The following is a 23,411-nucleotide window of genomic DNA, read 5'->3' on the forward strand; positions in this document are numbered from 1 at the left end:
CATAGGTTTTCCAGGTGTCCGGTTTTCAACCTGAAAGTCTGGTTGAAAAGGGAACCTGGCAATGCTGGTCAGCACTGCTGACTGGACACTAGAAGTCTGGTTACTGGCACTAACTGGCTTCCGCCACCAGGAGGCAGGAAGAACAGGTGCTGCTGGCTGGAGCCTGGAGGAGCAGTGAGCACTCAGCAATGGCTCTGGTGGAGAGAGGTACTGGTGGCTCCCCTGTCCTGCCCCGAGCGCAACTCTCCCTCCCCGTCCCTGCCCCACTTCCACCCCACCCCCACAGCACGGCTCCCCCTTCCCTTGCCCCACTCATCCTCCACTCCTACAGCCCTGCTCAGCTATCAGGGGAGGGTGGTGGAGAGAGCAGCCAGTGATGGTGGGGGGGGGGTGAAGAGAAGTGGGGGGTGGGGCCTCAATGGAAAGAGGTAGAGCAAGGGGCGGGGCCTTGGGGGAAGATGTGGAGCCAGGGGAGGGTCCGGCGCTCAGTGTCCAGTTTTCACAAATTAGAAAGCTGGCCATCCTAATGTTGCATACTGCACAAACCATTACTTCCTGCTCTAAAACAAATCCATAGCCCAGAGTGGGCAAATGCAGTCCTTTTGATACTTGCACATCTGGGAAGTTTGTAGACAAAACCATGGAGAACGTTTTTCAGAAAACCACTAGACAGAAAGAAAGAGTCCTGCTATTTTTATTGCCAAGTCATCATTACACAACAGTTTTGGGCCCTCTGCAGGTAAAACGATAATATAGGTAAAGGTTTTGCAAACTACTAGAATCTGATAATCGCTTATTACTGTATTTGACTAGCCTTTCAGGCCTTATCTACACTAGCAAAAATCAAACCTGTAATTCTCCAGAAGAGCAGCTCCACTGGCTATAGCAACAGTGCAAGTGTTCTACAAGTATGTCAGTCTAAACCTGCTCAGGCGATCATGTTTTCATGACCCGGTGTGGAAATGCCTTGGCCCAGTCTACAGCATTAGTGCTTGTACTGCTGCTAGTCCTATTACAGTGTCACCATGACTGGCAGTTACTGAGATAAAAAGCACTAATTCTGCCAAAGTAAACAGGGCTTTAGAGAAAGCTTGAGGGTAGAATCAATGACGGTGGGTTTACTTCTGTTCTCGGTCACAACCATGCAATGTCACTGATTTCAACAACTATAAGCAAAACTTGGCCCAGTGATTTAAAAATAAAAAACCCTTAGGCTATGTCCACACTAGAGACCTTACAGTGGTACAGCTGAACTGACGCAGCTGTGTCGCTGTAAGATCTCTCGTGTAGCTGCTCTGTGCCAACAGGAGAGCTCTCCTGTTGATATAATTAACACCCCCCACCCAACAAGCGGTGTTAGCTGTGTCGATGGGAGAAGCTCTCCCATTGACATAGTGCTGTCTACACCAACACTTATGCCGGCTAAACTTATGTTGCTCGGGGTGTGTGTGTGTTTTTTTCACACCCCTGAGTGACATAAGTTTTGCCGACATAACTGGTAGTGTAGACATGGCTTTAGAGAACAGGCAATAAATTAGAGAGACAAGGTGAGTGAGGTAATATCTTTGATTGGACCAACTTCTGTTGGAGAGAGAGACAAGCTTTTGAACTACACAGAGCTCTTTTTCAGGTCTGGGAAAGCTACTGTGAGTGTCAAAGCTAAATATAAAATTGAACAGATACAATATGTGTTGAGCTAAGGGATCGTTCAAGGTGAAGAGGCCCATTAACACTCCTGCAGTCATAGGACAAAAAAGGAGGTTAGAGGGTTACAGATTGTTGTAATAAGCCATAAAACCAGTGTCTTTATTAAGACCATAGAATCATAGAATATCAGAGTTGGAAGAGACCTCAGGAGGTCATCTAGTCTAATCCCCTGCTCAAAGCAGGACCAACACCAACTAAATCATCCGAGCCAAGGCTTTGTCAAGCCGGGCCTTAAAAACCTCTAAGAATGGAGATTCCACCACCTCCCTAGGTAACCCATTCCAGTGTTTCACCTCCCACCTAGTGAAACAGTGTTTCCTAATATCCAACCTAGACCTCCCCACTGCCACTTGAGACCATCGCTTCTTGTTCTGTCATCTTCCACCACTGAGAACAGTTATTTATTTTTTCATAAATAATGCCCAATGTGTTTCTCCCAGTTGGCGCACACCCAAAAGCAACTTTCCGTTTTCCAAACAAATGCCTCCTCTTTCACGGTGTTACAACACACATTTAATCTAAAAAAGCTGCCTTTACCACCGCCATTTGAGTGGGGCATCTATGCCAACAAAAAAACATGTTATGCTATGTTACTAATAAAGCCAAAGCCACTACTGGCTAGTGTATGCAATTGTTGCGTTCCTAACAGTTTTGTGCATGCTGTATTTCTGTTTATGTAAAAAACCAACAGTAACCCTTGCCCAGTGACTTAAAGGAAGGGTAAAAACCTAAGTAGTAACCCCTCACAACAAAATGTTGATTTAGGGTCAAGGGGGGGAATGTCACACCCCCATGGCCCCCTCCCCCAGGGGGTTCCCTGGGAAGGCAGATCAGCACTGTATGTTGCTAACGCTGTTGTAGGCATTGCAAAGTATTCTGGGAAGGGTTAAAGGTGTGAGTGTGGATAAAAGGTTCTCCACCAAAACTGTGAAAGATTTTTGTTACCAATTTGCCTGAGGCATCAGGTGATAAGGCTGAGGCAACACAATCGTTGCGGGGGTGGGGAGATGACGGAGTACATCAAGCAACTGAGTTTTAAAGCTTTATTGATAAAATAATAAAACAACAGCGGAGAGTAATGGGTGCTTCCCATGTTACTCAGAGGAAGGAAGTGTTAGTGCCCCAACCCCTAGTCCACTTTTATACTTACACCTGCACTACCTGAGGCTGGCCAGACCTGGGTGTAACGTAAGAAGAAGAGGGGGAGGGGTTGATGGGAGTTCTGTCCTGTGCTCACAGGTTGTTTATGGTCCGCTGCCAATCTTCAATTTGCTTTAGCTTTTGGGAGGGTTTTAAACCTTAGGGTTTTTGGGGGGCGTTTTGGTTTGGGTCTTCTGCCCCCCCATGCTTTTTGTACCAGTTCGAGCTGGCCTTTTGTGGATTTTTTGTTTTTTTTAAAACATCCTGGCTTTAGGGATGCTACACTAGTTGTTGGGTTTTTGTTGTTGTTGTTGACCTTTACTGTTTTGCTTGGTTTTGCGGCTGCTGCAGGTTTTTGCAGTTGAATTTTTTTTTTGCGGCTGGTTGGAGTTGGAATCCAGGCTCCCCCCGCCCCCCGTGCCTTCCCCCCATCTTTCTTGCCAGGCCGTCGAGCGTCACTTGTGTGCTGTGGCCTTGAGCTGGAGCCAGCGTCTTATCTTTGGACCAAGCTAGCCAAAGTGTTGAGTTAACTTGCTCTCTTCCTTCCTTTTTGGCCTTTTGCAACCTGCAAAGGAACCTTTTACTCCTTCCTAAGTGCAGGACTCTGCACTTGTCGTTGTTGAACCTGATCAGATTTCTTTTGGCCCAATCCTCCAATTTGTCTAGGTCACTCTGAACCCTATCCCTACCCCTCCAGTGTATCTACCTCTCCCCCCAGTTTAGTGTCATCTGCAAACTTGCTGAGGGTGCAATTAATCCCATCATCCAGATCACTGATAAAGATGTTGAACAAACCGTGACTTTCAGTGTCTAGCAAAGTTATGAATTTAAGCTCCCACTCCCACGTTCATCTTTTGAAAGTGTTGTGCAGGTTTCCTTTGAGGATGAGGACTGATAGGTCAGATATAGAGCGATCACTTTGTGAACAGTGTTCACCCACAGCTGATAGGGGGGTTTTCTCTTATTTTCCTGTGTGAGTTCATTTGAGAGCATAGCGATTGTCTGGTTTCACCCACACAACTGTTATTGGGGCAATTTTTGCATCAGATGAGGTACACCGCAAGTTGTGAAAGGCATGTGTAGGACCCATGGATCTAGAAAGGTGTGTTGTGGGAGGTGTTGATCATTGTAGCAGTGGAGATATGTCTGCAAGGGTGTTAACGGGCCACTTCACTTTGAATGGTATCTGAGCGAGTTTCCGATACCTGAAGAAGAGTTCTGTGTAGCTCGAAAGCTTGTCTCTCAGGGCTAGTCTATGCTGGCAATGCTAAAGAGCTGCCACGGCTGTGCTTTAACACGGCTTGTGTGGTCGCAGCGCAGCGCTGGGAGAGAGCTCTCCCAGTGCTCTAAAAAAACCCATCTCCATGAGGGGTGTAGCTACCAGTGCTGGGGCACTGTTCACACGGGCGCTTTACAGCGCTGAAACTTGCTGCGCTCTGGGGGGTGTTTTTCATATCCCTGAGCAAGAACATTGCAGTGCTGTAAATTGCAGATGGAGACAAGCCCTCACTAACAGAAGTTTGTCCAATAAAAGATATTACCTCGCCCGCCCTCTGTCTCTCTAATATCCCGGGTTGGACATGGCTACAACAACACTGCATAGAAGCAATAAATTACTTATTTTTAAAACAAACAATCAAAAAGTCACCAATATAATAGTGATAAAACTAACACATCACCTACCCCCCATGTACTAGTAAATCAAAATTGCTTACACAGTATAAATGATACCAAAATAAACTAGAAAAGAAAAATATTAATAAATTTTATTTTAAGAGGTAAACAAACTCTTGGTTTCTTGCTAAGGAGCGATACATTGAAATTAAGCAAGGGATCCTAGAAAGCACAGCAAACCAGCTGATAAAGCCGCTTTAGTGCTGTAAATGAGGCAGACACAATCTAAATGATTGCTGTGTGACACACATTAGCAGCAAGTGACCTGCCTTGGAGCTGCACACAGCAGGGGAAGCTATATATGCAGCCTTGTCTTTTCTCTCTGCTAGACTAGAACTGTAAGTGGCTGGTTTTACTTTAGCAGTTTCCTTTGAGGAATGCACTAAAATACCTCATGGATTCTTTGCTTGCCCTTTCAGTGGGTAGAGCACAGTGGCAGAAAGAATCAGTGGAGGTAGAGTTTGATGTTTTGTGACAAACCCTACTAATACAGCTCATTTAAGAGCAAGCGTCTTGAGGTGAAACAAACGGACGATGCATGCCATTATCTCTTGAATCTCAGTGGCTGGAAAGCACGGGGTTTGTTTATATTATGCTTCTGTATCCACCAAAATACAGGCTAAAGGGGTTTCTTGTATAATGATGCATTCCACTCAATCGTTAGCCAGGCGTTTTATTTCCTCTATGGAAAGGTTCATGAAAAATCTAAAATACAATATAGGGGATATTAAAAAACAAACACACACACTTTCTTTATCCAAATTGTTCACACCATAGTACCACCTTTCAAATTAACGCAGTTAGACAGCAGTTCAAAAAGACCTTTACGAATATTCTCACCCATGTACAACATACTCAATCTGATTCAAATGTACTAATGTGATATACTAAATGAATATACTAATAGAGATGCCACAAGAAGTGCTTTAGTTCTGAGGCATGAAGGTCAGTACTGTACTCTAAGAGGTGTCAAGCCTTAGGGGTCTGTTGTGAATTTCATGTATACAATATAATTTTTTTCCTCTGGATCGTCTATTTAAGGGGATAAGTACAAGAGAGTCACATTGGGATTGGCAAAAAAGAACACCCAAAATACATGACATTCTCTACACTGACACCTGCCAAGATGTGACTATGGATGTCATGTGCAGAATCAAGTCTAATTAGGCGCTTTGCATAATATTCACCAACAAAGAGGGAGCTTTCTCCACCGTGATTCTGTCATGGTGGAGAAGACAGGAACTGGTTAGTTCAACAACTGCTTGGGAGAACTTTACCAACAGAGTGCTCATCTCGCTAACAGCATCCCATATACTGACAAGGCACCTTGCTACTTTATGTGCCAAGATTAAGAAAATAAGACACAGTCATCAAAAGATAGATTAACTGGGGCTAATAATCACTAGCAGTACTGGTTAATCTATGGCAATAGAGCGCTGAAGGAAAATCCAAAGAGACATATGGTTTCTGAACATTACCACCAATCTGTAATCCTGTAGGCTGGACAGTGAGGAGTGCAGGTATAAATGGGCAATGGGGTACTCCTTGTACTGTGTCCACAACACAACAACAAAAACAACTAGTGGAAAGAATAAAGCATGCATGTGTCACGGAGTGTGGGGGAGTCCAGGCCCTGCACCCCTCTTCCTGGGATCCACTGAGACTCTCAGCCAGCCAGTAAAACAGAAGGTTTATTGGACCACAGGAACACAGTCCACAACAGAGCTTGTGGGTACAACCAGGACCCCTCAATCACGTCCTTCTGGGGGAGCAGGGAGCTTAGACCCCAGCCCTGGGGTTCCCTGTGTTCCTCTCCCCAGCCCCAAACTGAAAACTAAACCCACCTAGCAGGTTCCCTGCTGCAGTCTCCGTCCACATTCCTGGGCAGAGGTGTTACCTCCCCCTCCCCCTCCCCCTCCTGGCTCAGGTGACAGGCTCTCAGGTCTCCCATCCCCAGGGCACATTCCCAGGTCAACACTCCCCCCTCCCTGCTGAGTCACATCGTCACATCTCTCCCCCCTTCTAGACTGAACTGAGCGGGGTCACTGTGACCAGTGACCTGGGGAAGTTCGGGGCCCCCTCTCCGGGACAGCGCATCCGCTATCAGGTTGGCACTTCCCTTCACGTGGACCACGTCCATGTCGTAATCCTGCAGGAGCAGGCTCCATCTCAGGAGCTTGGCGTTGGCTCCTTTCATCTGGTGCAGCCAGGTCAGGGGAGAGTGATCGGTGTAGACGGTGAAGTGTCGCCCGAAGAGATAGGGCTCTAGTTTCTTGAGGGCCCATACCATGGCCAGGCACTCCTTCTCGATGGCCGCGTAGTGTTGCTCCCGGGGTAGCAACTTCTTGCTCAGGTACACGATGGGGTGTCTCTCCCCCTTTTCATCCTCCTGCATTAACACTGCCCCCAGTCCCGTGTCGGAGGCGTCGGTGAACACCACAAAGGGCTTGTCAAAGTCTGGGTTTGCCAGGACTGGGCCACTGACCAGAGCCTCCTTCAGCGCCCGGAAAGCCTCCTGGCACTGCTCGGTCCAGACCACCTTGTCTGGCTTCCCCTTCTTGCATAGCTCAGTGATGGGGGTGGCTATGGCGCTAAAGTGGGGCACAAATCTTCGGTAGTATCCTGCCATCCCAATAAAGGCTTGGACCTGCTTTTTGGTGTGGGGAGCGGGCCAGTCTCTGATCACCTCCACCTTGGCTGGTTCCGGCTTTAGGCGGCCGCTCCCCACCCGATGGCCCAGGTAAGATACTTCCGCCATCCCCACCTTGCACTTCTCCGCTTTTACAGTCAGCCCAGCCCCCTGGAGTCGGTCCAGCACTTGTCTAACCTGGGACACATGGTCCTCCCAGGTCTGGCTAAAGACACAGATGTCATCAATATACGCCACGGCAAAACTCTCCATCCCCCTCAGGAGCTGGTCCACCAGGCGCTGGAAGGTGGCCGGCGCTCCCTTGAGGCTGAAAGGCAGGGTCAGGAACTCATAGAGCCCCAGAGGGGTGATAAAGGCCGATTTCAGCCGGGCATCTGCATCCAGCGGCACTTGCCAGTAGCCCTTTGTAAGGTCCATGGTGGTAAGGTACCGAGCTCCTCCCAGCTTGTCTAGGAGCTCGTCCGGCCTGGGCATGGGGTAGGCATCAGATAGAGTGATGGCATTGAGCTTCCGATAGTCCACACAGAACCGGACCGACCCGTCCTTTTTGGGGACCAGCACCACCGGCGAGGCCCAAGGGCTGGCAGATGGCTGGATCACCCCCAAAGCCAGCATGTCCCGGACCTCTCTTTCCAGGTCCTCAGCAGTTTTCCCTGTGACTCGGAAGGGGGAGCATCTTATCGGTGGGTGCGACCCAGTCTGCACCCGGTGGACAGTCAGATTAGTGCGTCCAGGCTGGTTGGAAAACAGCTGTCGGTACGGATGCAGCACCCCCCTGACCTCAGCTTGCTGGGCAGGGGTTAGTTGATCCGAGAGGGGAATTGTTTCCAGGGGGGAACCAGCTCTGGTCTCAGGGAATAGATCTACTAAAGGGTCATCTCCCTGCTCTTCCCACTGTCCACACACGGCCAACACCACATTCCCCCTGGCATAATATGGCTTCATCATATTCACATGGTACACCCGGCGGTGGTGCGCCCGGTTCGACAGCTCCACCACATAGTTTACCTCATTGAGCTGCTTGACGACCTTGAAAGGGCCCTCCCAGGCGGCCTGTAGTTTGTTCTTTCTCACAGGGATGAGAACCATCACCGGATCCCCGGTGGCGTAGGCACGGGCCCGCGCCGTGCGGTCATACCAGACCTTCTGCTTCTTCTGGGCTCTGGCCAGATTCTCCCTGGCCAGGCCCATGAGTTCAGCCAGTCTCTCTCGGAAGATCAGGACATACTCCACCACTGACTCTCCATCGGGAGTGGCCTTCCCCTCCCATTCGTCTCTCATCAGGTCCAGGGGGCCCCTCACCCTCCTGCCATATAACAGTTCGAAAGGCGAAAATCCGGTAGACTCCTGGGGCACCTCCCTGTACGCGAACAGCAGGTGAAGTAAGTACTTGTCCCAATCCTGCGGGTGCTGGTTCATAAAGGTTTTCAGCATCATCTTTAGCGTCCCGTTAAACCTCTCCACCAGCCCATTGGACTGGGGGTGATAAGCTGAGGCCCAGTTGTGCTGGACCCCACATTTCTCCCACAAGCACCGGAGCAGGGCCGACATGAAGTTGGAGCCTTGGTCTGTCAAGACTTCCTTGGGGAACCCTACTCGGCTGAAAATGGTCAGGAGCGCATCGGCCACGGTGTCTGCTTCAATGGAAGCTAAGGGCACTGCCTCGGGGTAGCGGGTGGCAAAATCTACCACCACCAGAATGTATTTCTTCCCCGACCGGGTCGTCTTGCTGAGAGGCCCCACGATGTCCATGGCCACCTTCTGGAAAGGCTCCTCTATGATGGGCAAAGGTCTCAAAGCCGCTTTCCCCTTGTCCCGGGCCTTCCCCACCCTCTGACAGGGGTCACAGGATCGGCAATACTGCCGGACCGTGGTAAAGACCCCGGGACAGTAAAAGTTCTGTAGCAACCTCTGCCGGGTGCGCCGGATTCCCTGGTGCCCTGAGAGGGGGATGTCATGGGCCAGGTACAGTAGCTTGCGGCGATACTTCTGGGGGACCACCAGCTGCCTCCTGGTCCCACAGGACTCTACTTCCCTTGTGGGAGCCCATTCTCGGTACAGGAACCCCTTCTCCCACAGGAACCTCTCCTGGCAGCCTCTCCTCATGGTCCGTACCACACCAAGGTCGGCCAGGTCCCTGAGCTTCCGCAAGGAGGGATCTTTCCTCAACTCGGCCTGGAACTCAGCGGCTGGGGAAGGGATGGGGCCCGGTTCCCCCTCAGTGGCCAGGTCTGAGGCCTCAGCCTCTCTGAGCCGTGCCCCTCGGCGCTCCCTCCCCACCAGGGAAGAGTCCTGCGCCTCCGGTGCGGTACCCTCCCCGAGGTCAGGGAGCAGTGCCCCTCGCCGGCTCTGGCTACGGGTCACAACCAGGGCGGTCTGGGGCTTGCTTGGCCAGTCCTCTAGGTCTCCCCCCATCAAAACTTCAGTGGGCAAATGGTGGTGTACTCCCACATCCTTGGGGCCCTCCTTGACCCCCCATTTCAGGTGTACCCTTGCCACGGGCACCTTAAATGGGGTCCCGCCCACCCCTGTCAGGGTCAGGTAGGTGTTGGGCACCACCCGATCTGGGGCCACCACCTCAGGCCGGGCCAGCGTCACCTCCGCGTCCGTATCCCAGTATCCATTGACCTTCCTCCCATCCACCTCCAGGGGAACAAGGCACTCTCTCCGGAGGGACAACCCCGCGCCCACCCTGTAAACCGAGCACCCTGAGTCCAGAGCCTCCAGCCCTCTGGCGGAGCTGGCCTGGGGTACTCTTCCCTCCTGAGCAGGTGGTAAACTGGTAGGCCCCCTTTCCTGGGTCGTCTGCCCCTCGTCCAGCTGGGTCCCTACCCAGTTAACCCTGGGTAGGTTGGGTCTGCTCAGTCTGTCCCTGAGCCTGGGGCACTGGGACCGTACGTGGCCTCTCTGGCCACAGTGATAGCAGCTCAGGTCACGTTGGTCCCCTCGAGCAGGTCGGAGGGGCCCGACGCCAGGCGTCCCCCTTGGGAGGGGGTTCTCCCTATTTCCCCGCTGGGAGGCCCCCTGGTGACTCTCTCTCTGCATCGGGGGGGGCCTGTTCTTTTGGGACTCCTCCCGGCTACCCCCTGACCGACTGTTCACAAACTCGTCGGCCAGCTGCCCTGCGTGCTGGGGGTTCTCCAGCTTTTTGTCCACCAACCACAGCCTCAGGTCGGAAGGGCACTGTTCATACAGTTGCTCCAGTACAATTAGGTCAAGCAGGTCCTCTTTAGCTCGGGCCCCAGCTGTCCACTTGCGGGCATACCCCTGCATCCGGTTGACCAGTTGTAGGTAGGTGACCTCAGGCGTTTTACGCTGACTCCGGAACCTTCTCCGGTACATCTCAGGGGTCAGCCCATACTCACGGAGCAGGGCCTGTTTGAACAGTTCATAGTCCCCTGCCTCCGGCCCTGTCATTCGGCTGTACACCTCCACGGCTTTGGGGTCCAGTAAGGGGGTGAGGAACTGGAGCCTGTCTGCAGGGTCAACCCTGTGCAGCTCACAGGCATTCTCAAAGGCCGTCAGGAAGCTATCTATGTCCTCCCCCTCCTTACGCTGGGCCAGGAAGCACTTATCAAAGTTCCTTGCAGTCTTGGGTCCCCCCTCACTCACCACAGCCGGGGCCCCACTGCTCCTCAGCCTGGCCAGCTCCAGTTCGTGCTGTCTTTGTTTCTCCTTCTCCTGACGTTCCCTCTCCTTCTCCTCCTGCTCATGTTGACGTTGTTTCTCCTCATGTTGACGTTGTTTCTCCTCATGTTGACGTTGTTTTTCATGATCCTCCAGCTCCCTCATTTTCATCTCCCTCTCCCATTCCAGCCGCCTCAGCTCCAGGGATGGGGAGCTCCGCCGGGAGGATCCCCTGCTGGCTGCTGGGGTCAGGGTGCCCTCGGTATTCGCTGGGCTTCCCCCAACCCCTCCCCCAGACATAGGTAGGAAGGGTCTCGGGATGTCCTCGGCAGCAGTCTGACCCCTCCCAGCCCGGTCAGGCCCCAGGGCCCACGCTGCGTCTGCTGAGCGGCTTCCCTCAGGGACAGGGATCGGGTCATCCAAGCGATCCCTCTCCTCCAACTGGGCAATCAGCTGTTCCTTGGTGGACCTCCCGATGCGCAGCCCCCTCTGCCTGCACAGCTCCACCAGGTCGCTCTTAAGGCGTTTAGCGTACATCTCCCTGCTGGCCACTTGCAGGCCGGGCAGCTTTCCACGGTTTCCAGGAAAAGCCCTTAGTGTGCCAGTCCTTCTTGAGGTCACCACCTCTTTGCCAGGGTCGAGCTGCAGACTCCTCCGCCCCTGGGACCGCTCGCTGCAATCCCCCGGGGGACCCTGTTACTGCAAAAGTCCTTCTCTCTGGTCACACATTCCCAGGGGTTAACCGCCCCCCGAAACCGTCTCTCTCTGAATCTTCAGCACGCCTGGTCCCCGTCAATTCCCCTTTGTTTTACTGTTCCCCAGTCACTTACTGCAGGAAGCGCCGTTCACGGGGTGCAGTAGATCCCACCGCTACCACCAGTTGTCACGGAGTGTGGGGGAGTCCAGGCCCTGCACCCCTCTTCCTGGGATCCACTGAGACTCTCAGCCAGCCAGTAAAACAGAAGGTTTATTGGACCACAGGAACACAGTCCACAACAGAGCTTGTGGGTACAACCAGGACCCCTCAATCACGTCCTTCTGGGGAAGCAGGGAGCTTAGACCCCAGCCCTGGGGTTCCCTGTGTTCCTCTCCCCAGCCCCAAACTGAAAACTAAACCCACCTAGCAGGTTCCCTGCTGCAGTCTCCGTCCACATTCCTGGGCAGAGGTGTTACCTCCCCCTCCCCCTCCCCCTCCCGGCTCAGGTGACAGGCTCTCAGGTCTCCCATGCCCAGGGCACATTCCCAGGTCAACACTCCCCCCTCCCTGCTGAGTCACATCGTCACAGCATGTTTTACCATGGGGATGATGTATTATCTTGTGTTTCTTTGAAGTATTCTTAAACGTGCCTTGCCATATCTGCTGACTCCTGTGATTTCTAGCTAGGGAAGCTGAATCCTCCATTGTCCTTCTTTCTTTAGAATTGACGGATCCTGGGTTTTGTTGCCTTGCAAGATAAATGAAGCACAGATATGGTTCAGTTCTCTCCTATGCCCAGTTAGAACAATTACTGGTAAAACCTGAAGAGAGTTAATGCAACCAACAGAGATAAAAAGAGGTTATGTCACCTTGGAAGGCTTAATCCTAAAATTCAATGAAAGCAGACTACCTTCAACATTCTCACTTTCAAAAAATCAGGTGAAATTTGAATTCTCATATATCTAAAATCTTTAAGGACCATCTAGAATGGAAGTTACTATTGGATTGCTTTATCAATTCATTGGCTAAATGCATTGCTGGAGTTTTGGCCACGTTGACATGGCAATTCCTTGACTGCTGCGCTGAAACATTGAACAGAACTGCCAATTTCATGCAGGTGCACCAGAGTATCATATAAAAACAGTGCAGCTTTGGAGACAATGGACAGCCATGTCAGGTTCTGCATCTTGACGCAAAAGGTTCTGAGTATATCCCGTTTAAGAACAAGGATACTTAGAGACTTTTGATGTGTAATGGAATAGTGTGACAGAAGAAATAAATCACTGGCTGAAGTTAATTTTCTCACTTATTTCAAAAAGGTCACCCCATAACACACAACGAAAAACCTTTTCTTCATCTATGGATTAAAAAAAACCCCAACTTCTTCTGGGTCAGATCTTCAGTTAGAGTAAATCAGCGTAACTCCAGTGGACTTTTACTGATTTATGCCAGCTCAGGATATGGCCCTCAGGGTTCACCCTTTTGCAGCAGTGTATGATATTTAGAGTTCTCCTGACTTGTGCTTCGTTGATCTGCCACATAGAAAGATGAATATGAAGGAATGATGGCAAGATCAATGACAGGTGTTTGGCAAGACAGGTGTTTCACAAGTATATTGCTGTACAGGTTAATTTGCAAAATTGCTTTACCACCCTCTGTTACTTGTCCTTTTTCAGTGCTTGCCTCTTGACATGCATTTGGAAGTTTGCCTTGTCCTGGAAAATGCTGAAACACCTGGAGGATACAATGAGAAAGGACCTCCCTGAAGGTTTTATAAAATTCACCACTAAGACCAGTGGAATGCAGGTAGTCCCACTATTGTAGGTAGTCCCACTATTAGTTTCCAAGTCATTTACTCACATTTCATCTTTGAACTGGAATTTGTGTTCTTCTGTAATTTGTTCGAGGCCTAGTTTTCTTTAAAAACAACAACCCCCAAACCAAAAAAAACCTGCATTTGTGCTATGCTGGAATTTCCTATTGAGAATAGCAAGGTTTCAGAGTAGCAGCCGTGTTAGTCTATATCCGCAAAAAAGAAAAGGAGTATTTGTGGCACCTTAGAGACTAACCAATTTATTTGAGCATAAATTTTAGCTGTAGCTCACGAAAGCTTATGCTCAAATAAATTGGTTAGTCTCTAAGGTGCCACAAATACTCCTTTCCTATTGGGGGAATGACATTCTTAAAAATCTGAGGAAAGGCTGTCATAACACTTACCCTTTTTTGTTATCATGTATAATTGCTAGTGCTGAATTAAAAGTATGGAACGGTCAGCTTTATTTGGCTAACAGTTGCTTACCTCTATTACCAAATTCAGAGAAGGGTGGTTGAACATAGGAGCTGAACTTTAGTTGAGAGTAAGTAATCTAACTGAATTGAGGTCTCTTGAATATCTGCTTCCAAGTCAGGTTGTCAAAGACTGATGTTGTAGAGACTTTAATTTCTTTTCCAATAGCTGCTCTGTCAAAGTGGATTTTTTAGATCATGTAATGTATTTCATTACCATACCTTTAATGCATGCCTTTAAGGCATCCCAGAAAATGTCTGGGGAGACTCTACCATTGTCATTTAGTTCAAAACATTGTCAAGGAAACTAGTACAGCATTTGGGAGGGGATATTATTTTAAAAAGGAATTAGGAGGATTTGGACAAGTGTTAACTAACTTTAACTTCATTCACTGGATGAAGACTGTGGGCCAGATTCTCAGGCCTGCGACATTCTCTTCAAGCCACTCAGGTAGCTCAAAAGAAGTGGAAACCGGATGTAACTCCTCAGCTGGGAAATATCCCTGCTGTAATGGACCACAAGTAGCTATACAGCTGGTGTAGCCACAAACTCCTAAGCAGAGAAAATGTTCAGGGTGAAGAGAGGCAGAGAAGATTTGTAGCCAAAGTGCAATCCTCTCCAGTTATACCCAGCTGGCAAATAGCCCCTCAGGGACTGTTGTCACATGGTGCAATTAAGAGTGGTGCCTAGGCAGCTCTGAACTAGCTGGGTCAGAGAATCAGGGGGACATAACCAGCCCCTTGACAGATTCCCACTGTGTGTGCTCAGCAGAAACTAAGCACAGCAGATAATCTGGCCCTGGGTGTCTATACTGATTTTATGGACTATGCCCATAGTCCATAAAAGTGGAAGGGGCTTCTCTTGAATGGCTCTGCTTCTTCCTTGCTGAGCATTCTCAGAGGCTGGAGTAGTTCTTCCAAGGATGCTGACATGGTGAGTTTCACAAGGTTCCATCTTCTCTCCCTTTTGGTTCCATACATATGGTATCATTAGAAAGGTTAGAAGGACGAGCTGCGGTGCTTACAGTATTCTGATGAAATCCAGCTCTATTCTCTCTCTCACCTGACCCTGCCAGTGCCGCTGAATACCTGGGCCAGCATTTGTGTGGGGATGTTGGGGTATGGATCAGCACTCGCTGGCTGAACCTCAACTCACATAAGGCTGAGATGATGCTTCTAGGTGAGAAAACATGACTGGAAATTATAGCAGGTTATCTTTTGGGGAGCATACCCACTATTTGTAACTCTTGTTCACCATTTGGGGGTTGTATTGGAACTCCAGTTGCTACTGGAGGCTTTCATTTGCTTGCAGACGTTGCTATCATGATCCCTGCCTTGGCCACCTCAAAAATGGGTTGCTCTAACATGCTCTAGCTGAGGCGAAGGCAATGGCCTATTTCATAAGGGGTATGTCTTGCCAGGAGGACACTACAGCTACAGAATCCGTATTAGCTGGCTATTGGTTTCCAGATGGAGCTTAAGGTGTTATTTCTTTTAACCTATAAAGCTCTAAATGGCTTGGGACCTGCTTACTTGGGAGAGAGTGAGAGTCCCCAGGCCATACTGCCACCATGCTGGAGTCTCTTCAGTTGAAGAGAGGGAGTGCTCAGTGAAATGTTCTCTGAGATGGGCCTTCAGGCTTTGGACCCTTCCTCCACCCTTAGTGTGAACCAGCCCATGTTTGACTTTCAGGGCATGCTCTGTTTACTTAGACTTTGGGGGAAGGAGGGGCGGAGGGGCAAGCTGGGAACTGACATTTGTCAAGGAGGAAAGTTCTGGTTTGCTGGGGAATGCTGGCGGGTTAGCTGCTAGGTTTTAAAGCAGCTAGTTTGACGTGATTGATATTTTTTATAACTACATCTAAGGCACATAGAGATAGGTACTTGTTTGAATATTGTATTAGAAGTCTGAATCCAAGCAGAAAGCAAGGTCCAGGGCCTTGGAGTTCTCACCCTGTACTGGTTAAAGTTGCAGGTTCTCACCCTGTGTGGTTAAAGCTCTGCAGTGAGACTGGAAATCTAGGTTCATTTCCTAGTTCCACTAGATTGCCTCCCCTTGGGCAAGTCAGAGTCTCTTTGTACCTCAGCTCTCCTCTGTAAAATGGGGATAAGTTTTTCCTTTCTCCCTTTACTTATCTATATTTGGTTTGTAAGCTCCTGAGGACGGAGACAATTTCTCAGTAAGTATATGTACAGTGCCTAGCATAATGGAGCACTGATCTCAGTCAGTTTCTCTAGACATGACCGTAATTCAATAAATAACCAAGAATGTCCTGCCACAAGTCCCTTGCTATTTATGGGTCAGAGCATCATAGCAGGCACCTTTCCAATCCTTCATGCTCCCACCTGCCCCCAAACACGTGCTAGTTGTAATCCCCTCAGACTGCTCCCTCCATACCAGTCTGCACAACATAGAAGAGACTACGCAGAGCGCAGCCATTATTTGGCTGCATAATACTGGAGAACAGAAACCTAGGACAGCCAGTACTGCCAGAGTGGGGAGTCTCTTACCGTGTTCCAAAGCCCCTGCATGCAAGAGAGCAAAGAGACCAGTTCTAGATAATGTTTTATATTCATTGACCACACGTGTAGACAACTACATGAGGGGCATAGCAGAGGATAATCAGCGTATGTCTGCTCCTAAAAGGAAACATGTGGAGGGGCTCCCATAGTTCACCACCTTCCAGTGAGCCTCATCCTCTTTGAGCATTAACAGAGCGCTCAAGGGTTGAATGCAAAGTTAAAACATTCCCCTCTTGCAAATTAGTATGTGTTCAGTTGCTTTGAAAATGTTTCACAACCTAATCAGATTATAATAGGAGTTAAAAACTAAAGGCCCTAATTTACACTTCTGCTGAGGGCAAAATTTGTTCCTTAAAAAGATACTAATTTTTTTAAAAAACCTGTATAATTCTAAAAAAAAATGACTAAAAGTCATTTACTGATTTTCATAGTTATTATTTCTGTTAACAGAAAGGCAAGTGAGTGTCTGTAGAGCAGTAAGATTTAATCATAGAAAGGTTGATTCACGCTAAAGGAACAAGAATAAAGTGGTTTTATCCCAACAAAAACCCTGCAGAAAGCAGGCCCTCAAAGACTTTATTCCTTTAATAAATAATTATTTTATTGCATATGGCTATTAAGGAGAGCATCCATGATCAATACAGACTAAATACAATACACTACTCTAGTTCCATTTATTCTCGTCTCCAGCAGCATCACATTTATCCTTATATACAGCGTGTACATTGGAAGACACAGCAAGATAAGTTAAGTCTCTTGTCATATCACAATAGCAAGAAATATATTTAACATCTTGATATCCATAAACAATACGTAACCAAAATTAAAACACTGCTTAATAACTATAGAGGTTATATAGCAAAAAATATTTTAAATTTAAGGTAAATCAGGCAAAATGTACAAAGACCTAATATACATTGTGAAGTTTTAGCAAACATAACATTTATACATTTTGGTTCCATTCTGTAAACTAAATCAAGAATGTAAATATTGCATATGCCTTTTGTGAAATATACAGGATAGAGGAGAACTGAGTACATCATCAAGTTTTTTTTTAAAGTTGCTGTATGAATATTAACCATTTGTTATAGTGGCATGATTTTACAATTGGTACAGAGGGATACTTCAAAATAGAAGTAAAAACATTGCATTCAGCAGGTACCACATTCAGTGCTATTGTTAGGGGGCAGGGGGTTCATAGAGCAAACGTCAATAATTGTATTTGTTTCAGTTTCAGAACTGAACAAGTACTAACTTAGAACATTTTAGAAACATTTAACGGGCTTTAAAAAACCAAATAAGCACATTTAAATTGATCTTAGACCAATATTGTACAGCCTATGCATTGCTGTGTTGCGAGACCCCTGAAAATTACACAGGGAAAAAAAAATTACACCCTGTGTTGCGGGGTGGAAAAGGAATTAGTTTACATTCATCTTTGTCTTGTAATACAATCCTGTGTTCTAAAAGTTCAGCATGTAAGCAGGAAGACTTTGCATTGCCATTATATTTGTAAGACATTGACTCTTGTCTTCCTCAAAAGAAAAATATATAGAGATATATATAATGCATTCTGTTTATAGTGATGTATAGGTTCTCCACTTATCACAGAGAATTAAAGAGAAAAAAAATCACACACAACTCAGATGACTTAGTGTAATACTTACATGATTACCAGAGCAGGCACTGGGGAGGTACCCTTAAAAACCAATTGTATATGAACTCTTCATTAAATTTATCAAAGGAGCAACAAGGTGGCAGATCATTCTGCTAGTCTGGTGCAACAACTGTAGGCCACCACACATCACTAGTATTTTCAGAATACTGAAAATGTTAAAAAACATGGGCATCCTTGTAAAGAACTCTGGCTAACTGACTGCAACTTTCATTTTTCCCTTTAATGATGCCTTTAGCTGGAATGCTACTTTTCTGGTCAGAGGCAAATATTAGGACTTTCTGGATGGCATAGTAATATATTAGAATTAACATTTCAATCTGCCCAATACTTATTATCATCATCCTTGCATGCCTGTGTGGATTTTTGGTTAGGAGACATGCAGCGAAGATCAGGGTTAATTGACAAGTATGAGTTTGTAAATAGCAGAAAAGGCTTTTGCAATTTGAAGTACCTACATAAACACCTACTTAGAGAGGATTAAACAAGTGTCAAAGGTAAAAAGAGATACCCTCCAATGCAGTTTGATTATTTTAACTTACGTTGCTTAAGTTACACCCTTTATAACTATTTGGAATCTTCCGTCAAAGTCCAATCCACAAAGTTTCATTTCATTTTAGACTTTTCAGTGCCCACATTGGGCTTTGTCTGATAAGTAAACACTGCAGCTAGTGATTTAGAACCAACCAGCAGCTGTATACTTTAAAAAGTTAAGTAAGGCTGAAGACTGTTCTTGAGAGATACTCAGCATAGTGATAAAGGAGGTCCTGTTATACACCAACAATACAAATCCGGCTTTACTTTGAACTGAGGTAGTACCGTGGTAGGCTTGAATTTATGCCAGTAAATACCAGATTTTACTGCTTTTGCAGGTGTTTGCAGAATCCCTTAATATGCTGAAGAATAAATACAGTGAGTCTTTGCAGAAAAAGGAAATGAAGGCATTGGCCATAAGTTAAAGAGGCCGGTTGAAAAGTTCCGAATTTCTAGAGAATATCTTGAATAAAGTCTGTCAAAAGAGCAGCACAATGATACTGTAGATGTCAATGACAGGAAATGAGTGAGGCAGGTTGCTCTCCCTTCCTTGCTGATTTGTTGTCCAGTACAGTCCATAACTGTTTTGAAAATTAAGCAACCTTTCGGACCAACAACAAAAAATAAAGTAAACCTTAAGCAGCTTCGATTTAAAAAAAACATTAGCCAAGCAGCTTCTTTCAATGTTGTACTCTGTTGTTTGAGGTCATGGTGATAAAACTAACTCCTTCACTCTGGAGGGGAAAACAAAATGAAACAAGTCAATAAATACTGTTACACAAATCAAGTTACTGATTTAAAAACCATCAAGAGATTGTTTTACCTTTATGTCAGGCTTTAATGACAACAAAAGTATCATCGAAATGAAAATTACCTATAAAAATATGCTTACATATCTTGCATGGGATTACACAGAGGAAAAGGGGATAAGGCACGTTTTCTAACCTACTACTATTTTGTTTTTATGACTACCAATAATAACTGTTCAAGACATCAAACGAGATTTGGGGAGGAAAATGGGAGAGGAAATAGCAAAAATTCCTCCCTCCCCCCCCCCCTCCTTCTGAACAGCACTGGTTTGTATTAATAGCAAGGTACAAGTTCTAGAAAATATATAGAAACAAAAGTTTTCCATCTAGTTGGAAGCTAATTGGTGGAGTCTACTTCCAGACAGTGAGAAACAAGACTATTCAGACACTATTTTGTACGAAGGGCAAGTCTTCTCAAAAGATAAATGAGTATATAATGGATAATCATATGAATTAATTATTTCAGTTACTAAGAAATCTACTGTGCATGACGAAGACCAAAAACTCTGTAGCTGGAAAGGAAAATGGCCAACCTGCCCAATCCCCAAACAAAACAAACTTATCTTCCTCTTTATCTTTCACAGAATGAATGGCTGTTGCCTAAACAGCTGCCTGAAACAGCCAACCAAAATTATATCGTATATTTTTTTAAAATCCCATTTTATGCTGTTTTAAAGAATCTAGCTGAACTGTGTCAGGTTCTTTTACTATAAAGAAATAATGAAAGATATGTACCACTCAAACACAGCAACACTGTCATATTTCTTAACTCACAACTTTAGGAGGTTTCTTATTGTGGCTGTTAAAAAAACAAAAAACATTTCCTTGATGTGTCACTTTAAATATAAATTGTTCTTAGCTTGTTATTATTTATAGTAGCTGAGCATATATAACAATTAACAGAAATCAGAGACCTTGTAAATTCTACATGCAAACAAAATAGTGTACGCGTAGCACAAGATCAGATAATATGAATGCAAAATTGTATTCACATTAGGTTCTCCTTATGGTGCCTGTTTTTTTTAAATTTATTTTTAGTTTTAAAACTTAGTTTTAAAAGCTCAGAGGAATCTGTAGTTTGAAGGTGAACTGCAAATTTTTTGCCAAAAATTAAAGGGTGCTTGCACTTTGCCAGGAAGGAACAATTATATAGCTGTTCAGAAAAACAGGCCTGGATCTAGCAATCCCAAAGGCAAAAAAAAATCTGTTAGCTTTCCTGAGTATTGACATAAGATCAAGGACGTAGTTGTCAGTGTACTTTATCATGTATTTATTAATTTCGGCATGTAAAATCAAATTCAAAGCCAATGCATAACAAGTTATACATGAAATCTGGATAATTAACAAAAATGTAAATACTGTATAGTATTCATATAATTGGATTTTCTCTGTATTGATTCCTGATTAATCAAACACCACGGCTTGTTACAAAAGTACACAGATCAAAGGCTGACACATCTTTCCAATATGCTGTGGAAACCTACTTTCACCAATTTTATCCAAGAAAAGTGACCTGTTGAAATCAATGGGAACTACTGAGTGCTCAGCCCTTTTGAAAGTCAGGATTCTTTTTTAGGTGTCCAGATACGGACTTGGAGCCTAAGTTTATGCCCCCATATTCAAAAATTTTGACCTCTGCTTCGAACCTTAAAAAAGGCTAGTACAGTCTAGCTTCTAAACACAAACAAAACAAACCCACACACGTTCTTACTATGGAGGAAGAAGAGCAATCTGGGTGTGGATTACAAATTTTAGAAGGGACATGCAAATTAACGATTGGCACATACAGGATAAGTGAGGAGCTCTTATTTACGCTCTCTCATAGTACAAGAACAAGGAAACTTTAAATTGAAAGATAAAAATGATTTTTTTAATATCATGCATAATTAACCTGTGGAACTCATAGCCACAAGAAAATGTTATGATCAAAGTGTAATAGCTCACCTTCAGGGTCTTGTAAGCAAAGATGTTCACAGACGTTATTAAATAAAGTAAATGGGTGTATTAAGAACCCACATGAAGCTACTCTGAGTCAAGAGAGTCACTTCTTGGGATAGGGCACAAGGGTCTGATCAGATGCTTCTGCAAAGAGACTGTCTTTCATGCTGTTTTGTTCCTACTGCTGTTTAGGGAAGCAAGAAGTGTTACGTGTACACTTTGTAAATAAACAAACTATGCTAAAAAATAGCACGACTCTGTCATTGATCTCTTATCTGAGCAGAAAACATCCTGCCAGGCCTGAATTTTGGCTACTCCTCGTCAAGGCAACAATATAATTAAGGCCAATAGCTTAAAAGGATTCAAAATGTCTACAGCCTATATGGATAAGAAGAATATCCCTGGTTACAGTAGTTAGGAATTTTGTACACAAAGGAGCATAAACACTCATATTTCAGGATATATGTACACCAATGATGAAGAAACTTCTGCTTTGGGCAGATTATTCCAAAAAATTGTCCATGAGTTTTCTCGCATCTTCCTCTGAAGCATCTAGAACTAGCTGCTTCCAGACACCAGATGCTGGTCTAAGTGGTCAGATCGAATACAGCAGCTGCTGTTAAGAGCTAGAAGTTATCACTGTCTAGATTTTGTACTACTTGAAAAAAATATTGCTTTTAAATTATTTTGTACTTTTTAATAAACCTTTGTAAACTTCAGTTTAGTTTACATGTATTAATGAATATCATAATGCAAACAGCGAGTAAGCTGTATATCTGATTGCCCTGTTAAGGATGCTTACTTAAAAGCATATTTAGGAATTTGACCCATAAGAAACTGTACTTGTACAATGATCTGAAGTGCTTGTAGGCCCTGATTCAACAAGGTACTTAAACGTGGCTAATGATTCTACTCACATGCTTAAAGTTGGGCACATGCTTAAGTATGTTGTTCAACTGGGGTCTTAAGGCCTGATTCAAAGCTCAGTAATGTCAGTGAAATGGTTTCCATTAACATCAATGGGCTTTTGATCAGGTTTTTAATGAGGAAAGGAAAAATAATCACTGTTACGTGTGTTGCCATGAGATCCACACGAAACTTCTTGTTGCAGATTCAGAGGAAGCCATTTACCTATTTGCCTAAAATAAAGGTGCCAGTTCCTGACAAGTACTATCTATTAAATTTAACTTTGGCCATTAATATGCTGTATGTAATCATAGGCTCCAATTCAGCAGCACTTAACTATGTGCTTAACTTAAGCATTTATAGAATTCCATGAGACTACACAGGTGCTTAAAGTTAGGTGCACGTTCAAGAACTCTGCTTACTTTGGGCCAAAATTTGCAAGCTACAGGATAGATTCCTGATTGCTTCCAGAAATAGAAAATGTTAAACACCTTAATCAAAGCATCATAGATATGGTCCTCCATAAGTAACACACAGCAGGAGGAGCTGCATGTTTTCCAGTGGAAAAAAAACAAAACAAAAATCATAATCAGTGACAGTAAACCAAACCAGGGCATGTTGCATAAAGGAAGCGAATCATGCATGTTTAACAGACCAATCTGTGTGTCTATGTATGTATTAAACAAATACAATATTTGGAGAAGTAGGCCGATAAACCCTATATCCAGGGCCACACGAAAATCTATCAAAATACAAAATCTGATATAATTTCTACTGTCTTTATCTAAATTGTTTACTTCAAATGGTTTTGGGGCACATCAATAAGAGATCCGCAATTACAGGATCAGAGTTTCCAAAACTACCAAAGGCAAAACTCATTCAAATTGCATTTAATGCTTCTCTTGAGTGCACAAAGCCATAAATACTAACATGAAATTAGCTAGAAAAAATTCAGTATTGCGACTTATCAAACACCATGTGTACAGAAATAATGGCTTGCCAATTAAAACAAATTCAATCTGCTTATTAATTTGCAGTCTGTAAGCAGTGAATAAGAGTGTACTAGGTCTTTAAAGTTCTAAAGATAAATATAATTCTCATCAACTGATATGCATAGAAATGAACAGTTATTGATGTGGCTCAATACAAAACACGCTATTGGTCACTGACAACCTATAAATTAACTCAAGAGGCAGTGTGATCTATCGAACAGGACCCTGGATTGGGAGTTAGAACACCTGGGTTC

The 23,411-nt window shown here is 45.4% G+C and overlaps 1 protein-coding gene across 2 annotated transcripts in view; it reads right to left on the minus strand.

The window, feature by feature from the left end:
• Nucleotides 1-16,870: 16,870 nt before the first annotated feature.
• Nucleotides 16,871-23,411, minus strand: part of IRS2 (insulin receptor substrate 2) — a 31,310-nt gene continuing 24,769 nt past the window's right edge. For both annotated transcript variants that reach the window (XM_077813378.1, XM_077813359.1), the window contains one exon: nucleotides 16,871-19,246. In XM_077813378.1, coding sequence (XP_077669504.1) covers nucleotides 19,242-19,246 — 5 coding nt within the window. In that variant the 3' untranslated portion in view covers nucleotides 16,871-19,241. The remainder of the gene's footprint in view (nucleotides 19,247-23,411) is intronic.

Source organism: Eretmochelys imbricata, chromosome 1, assembly GCF_965152235.1.
Source record: "Eretmochelys imbricata isolate rEreImb1 chromosome 1, rEreImb1.hap1, whole genome shotgun sequence".
NCBI classification, from domain to species: domain Eukaryota; kingdom Metazoa; phylum Chordata; order Testudines; family Cheloniidae; genus Eretmochelys; species Eretmochelys imbricata.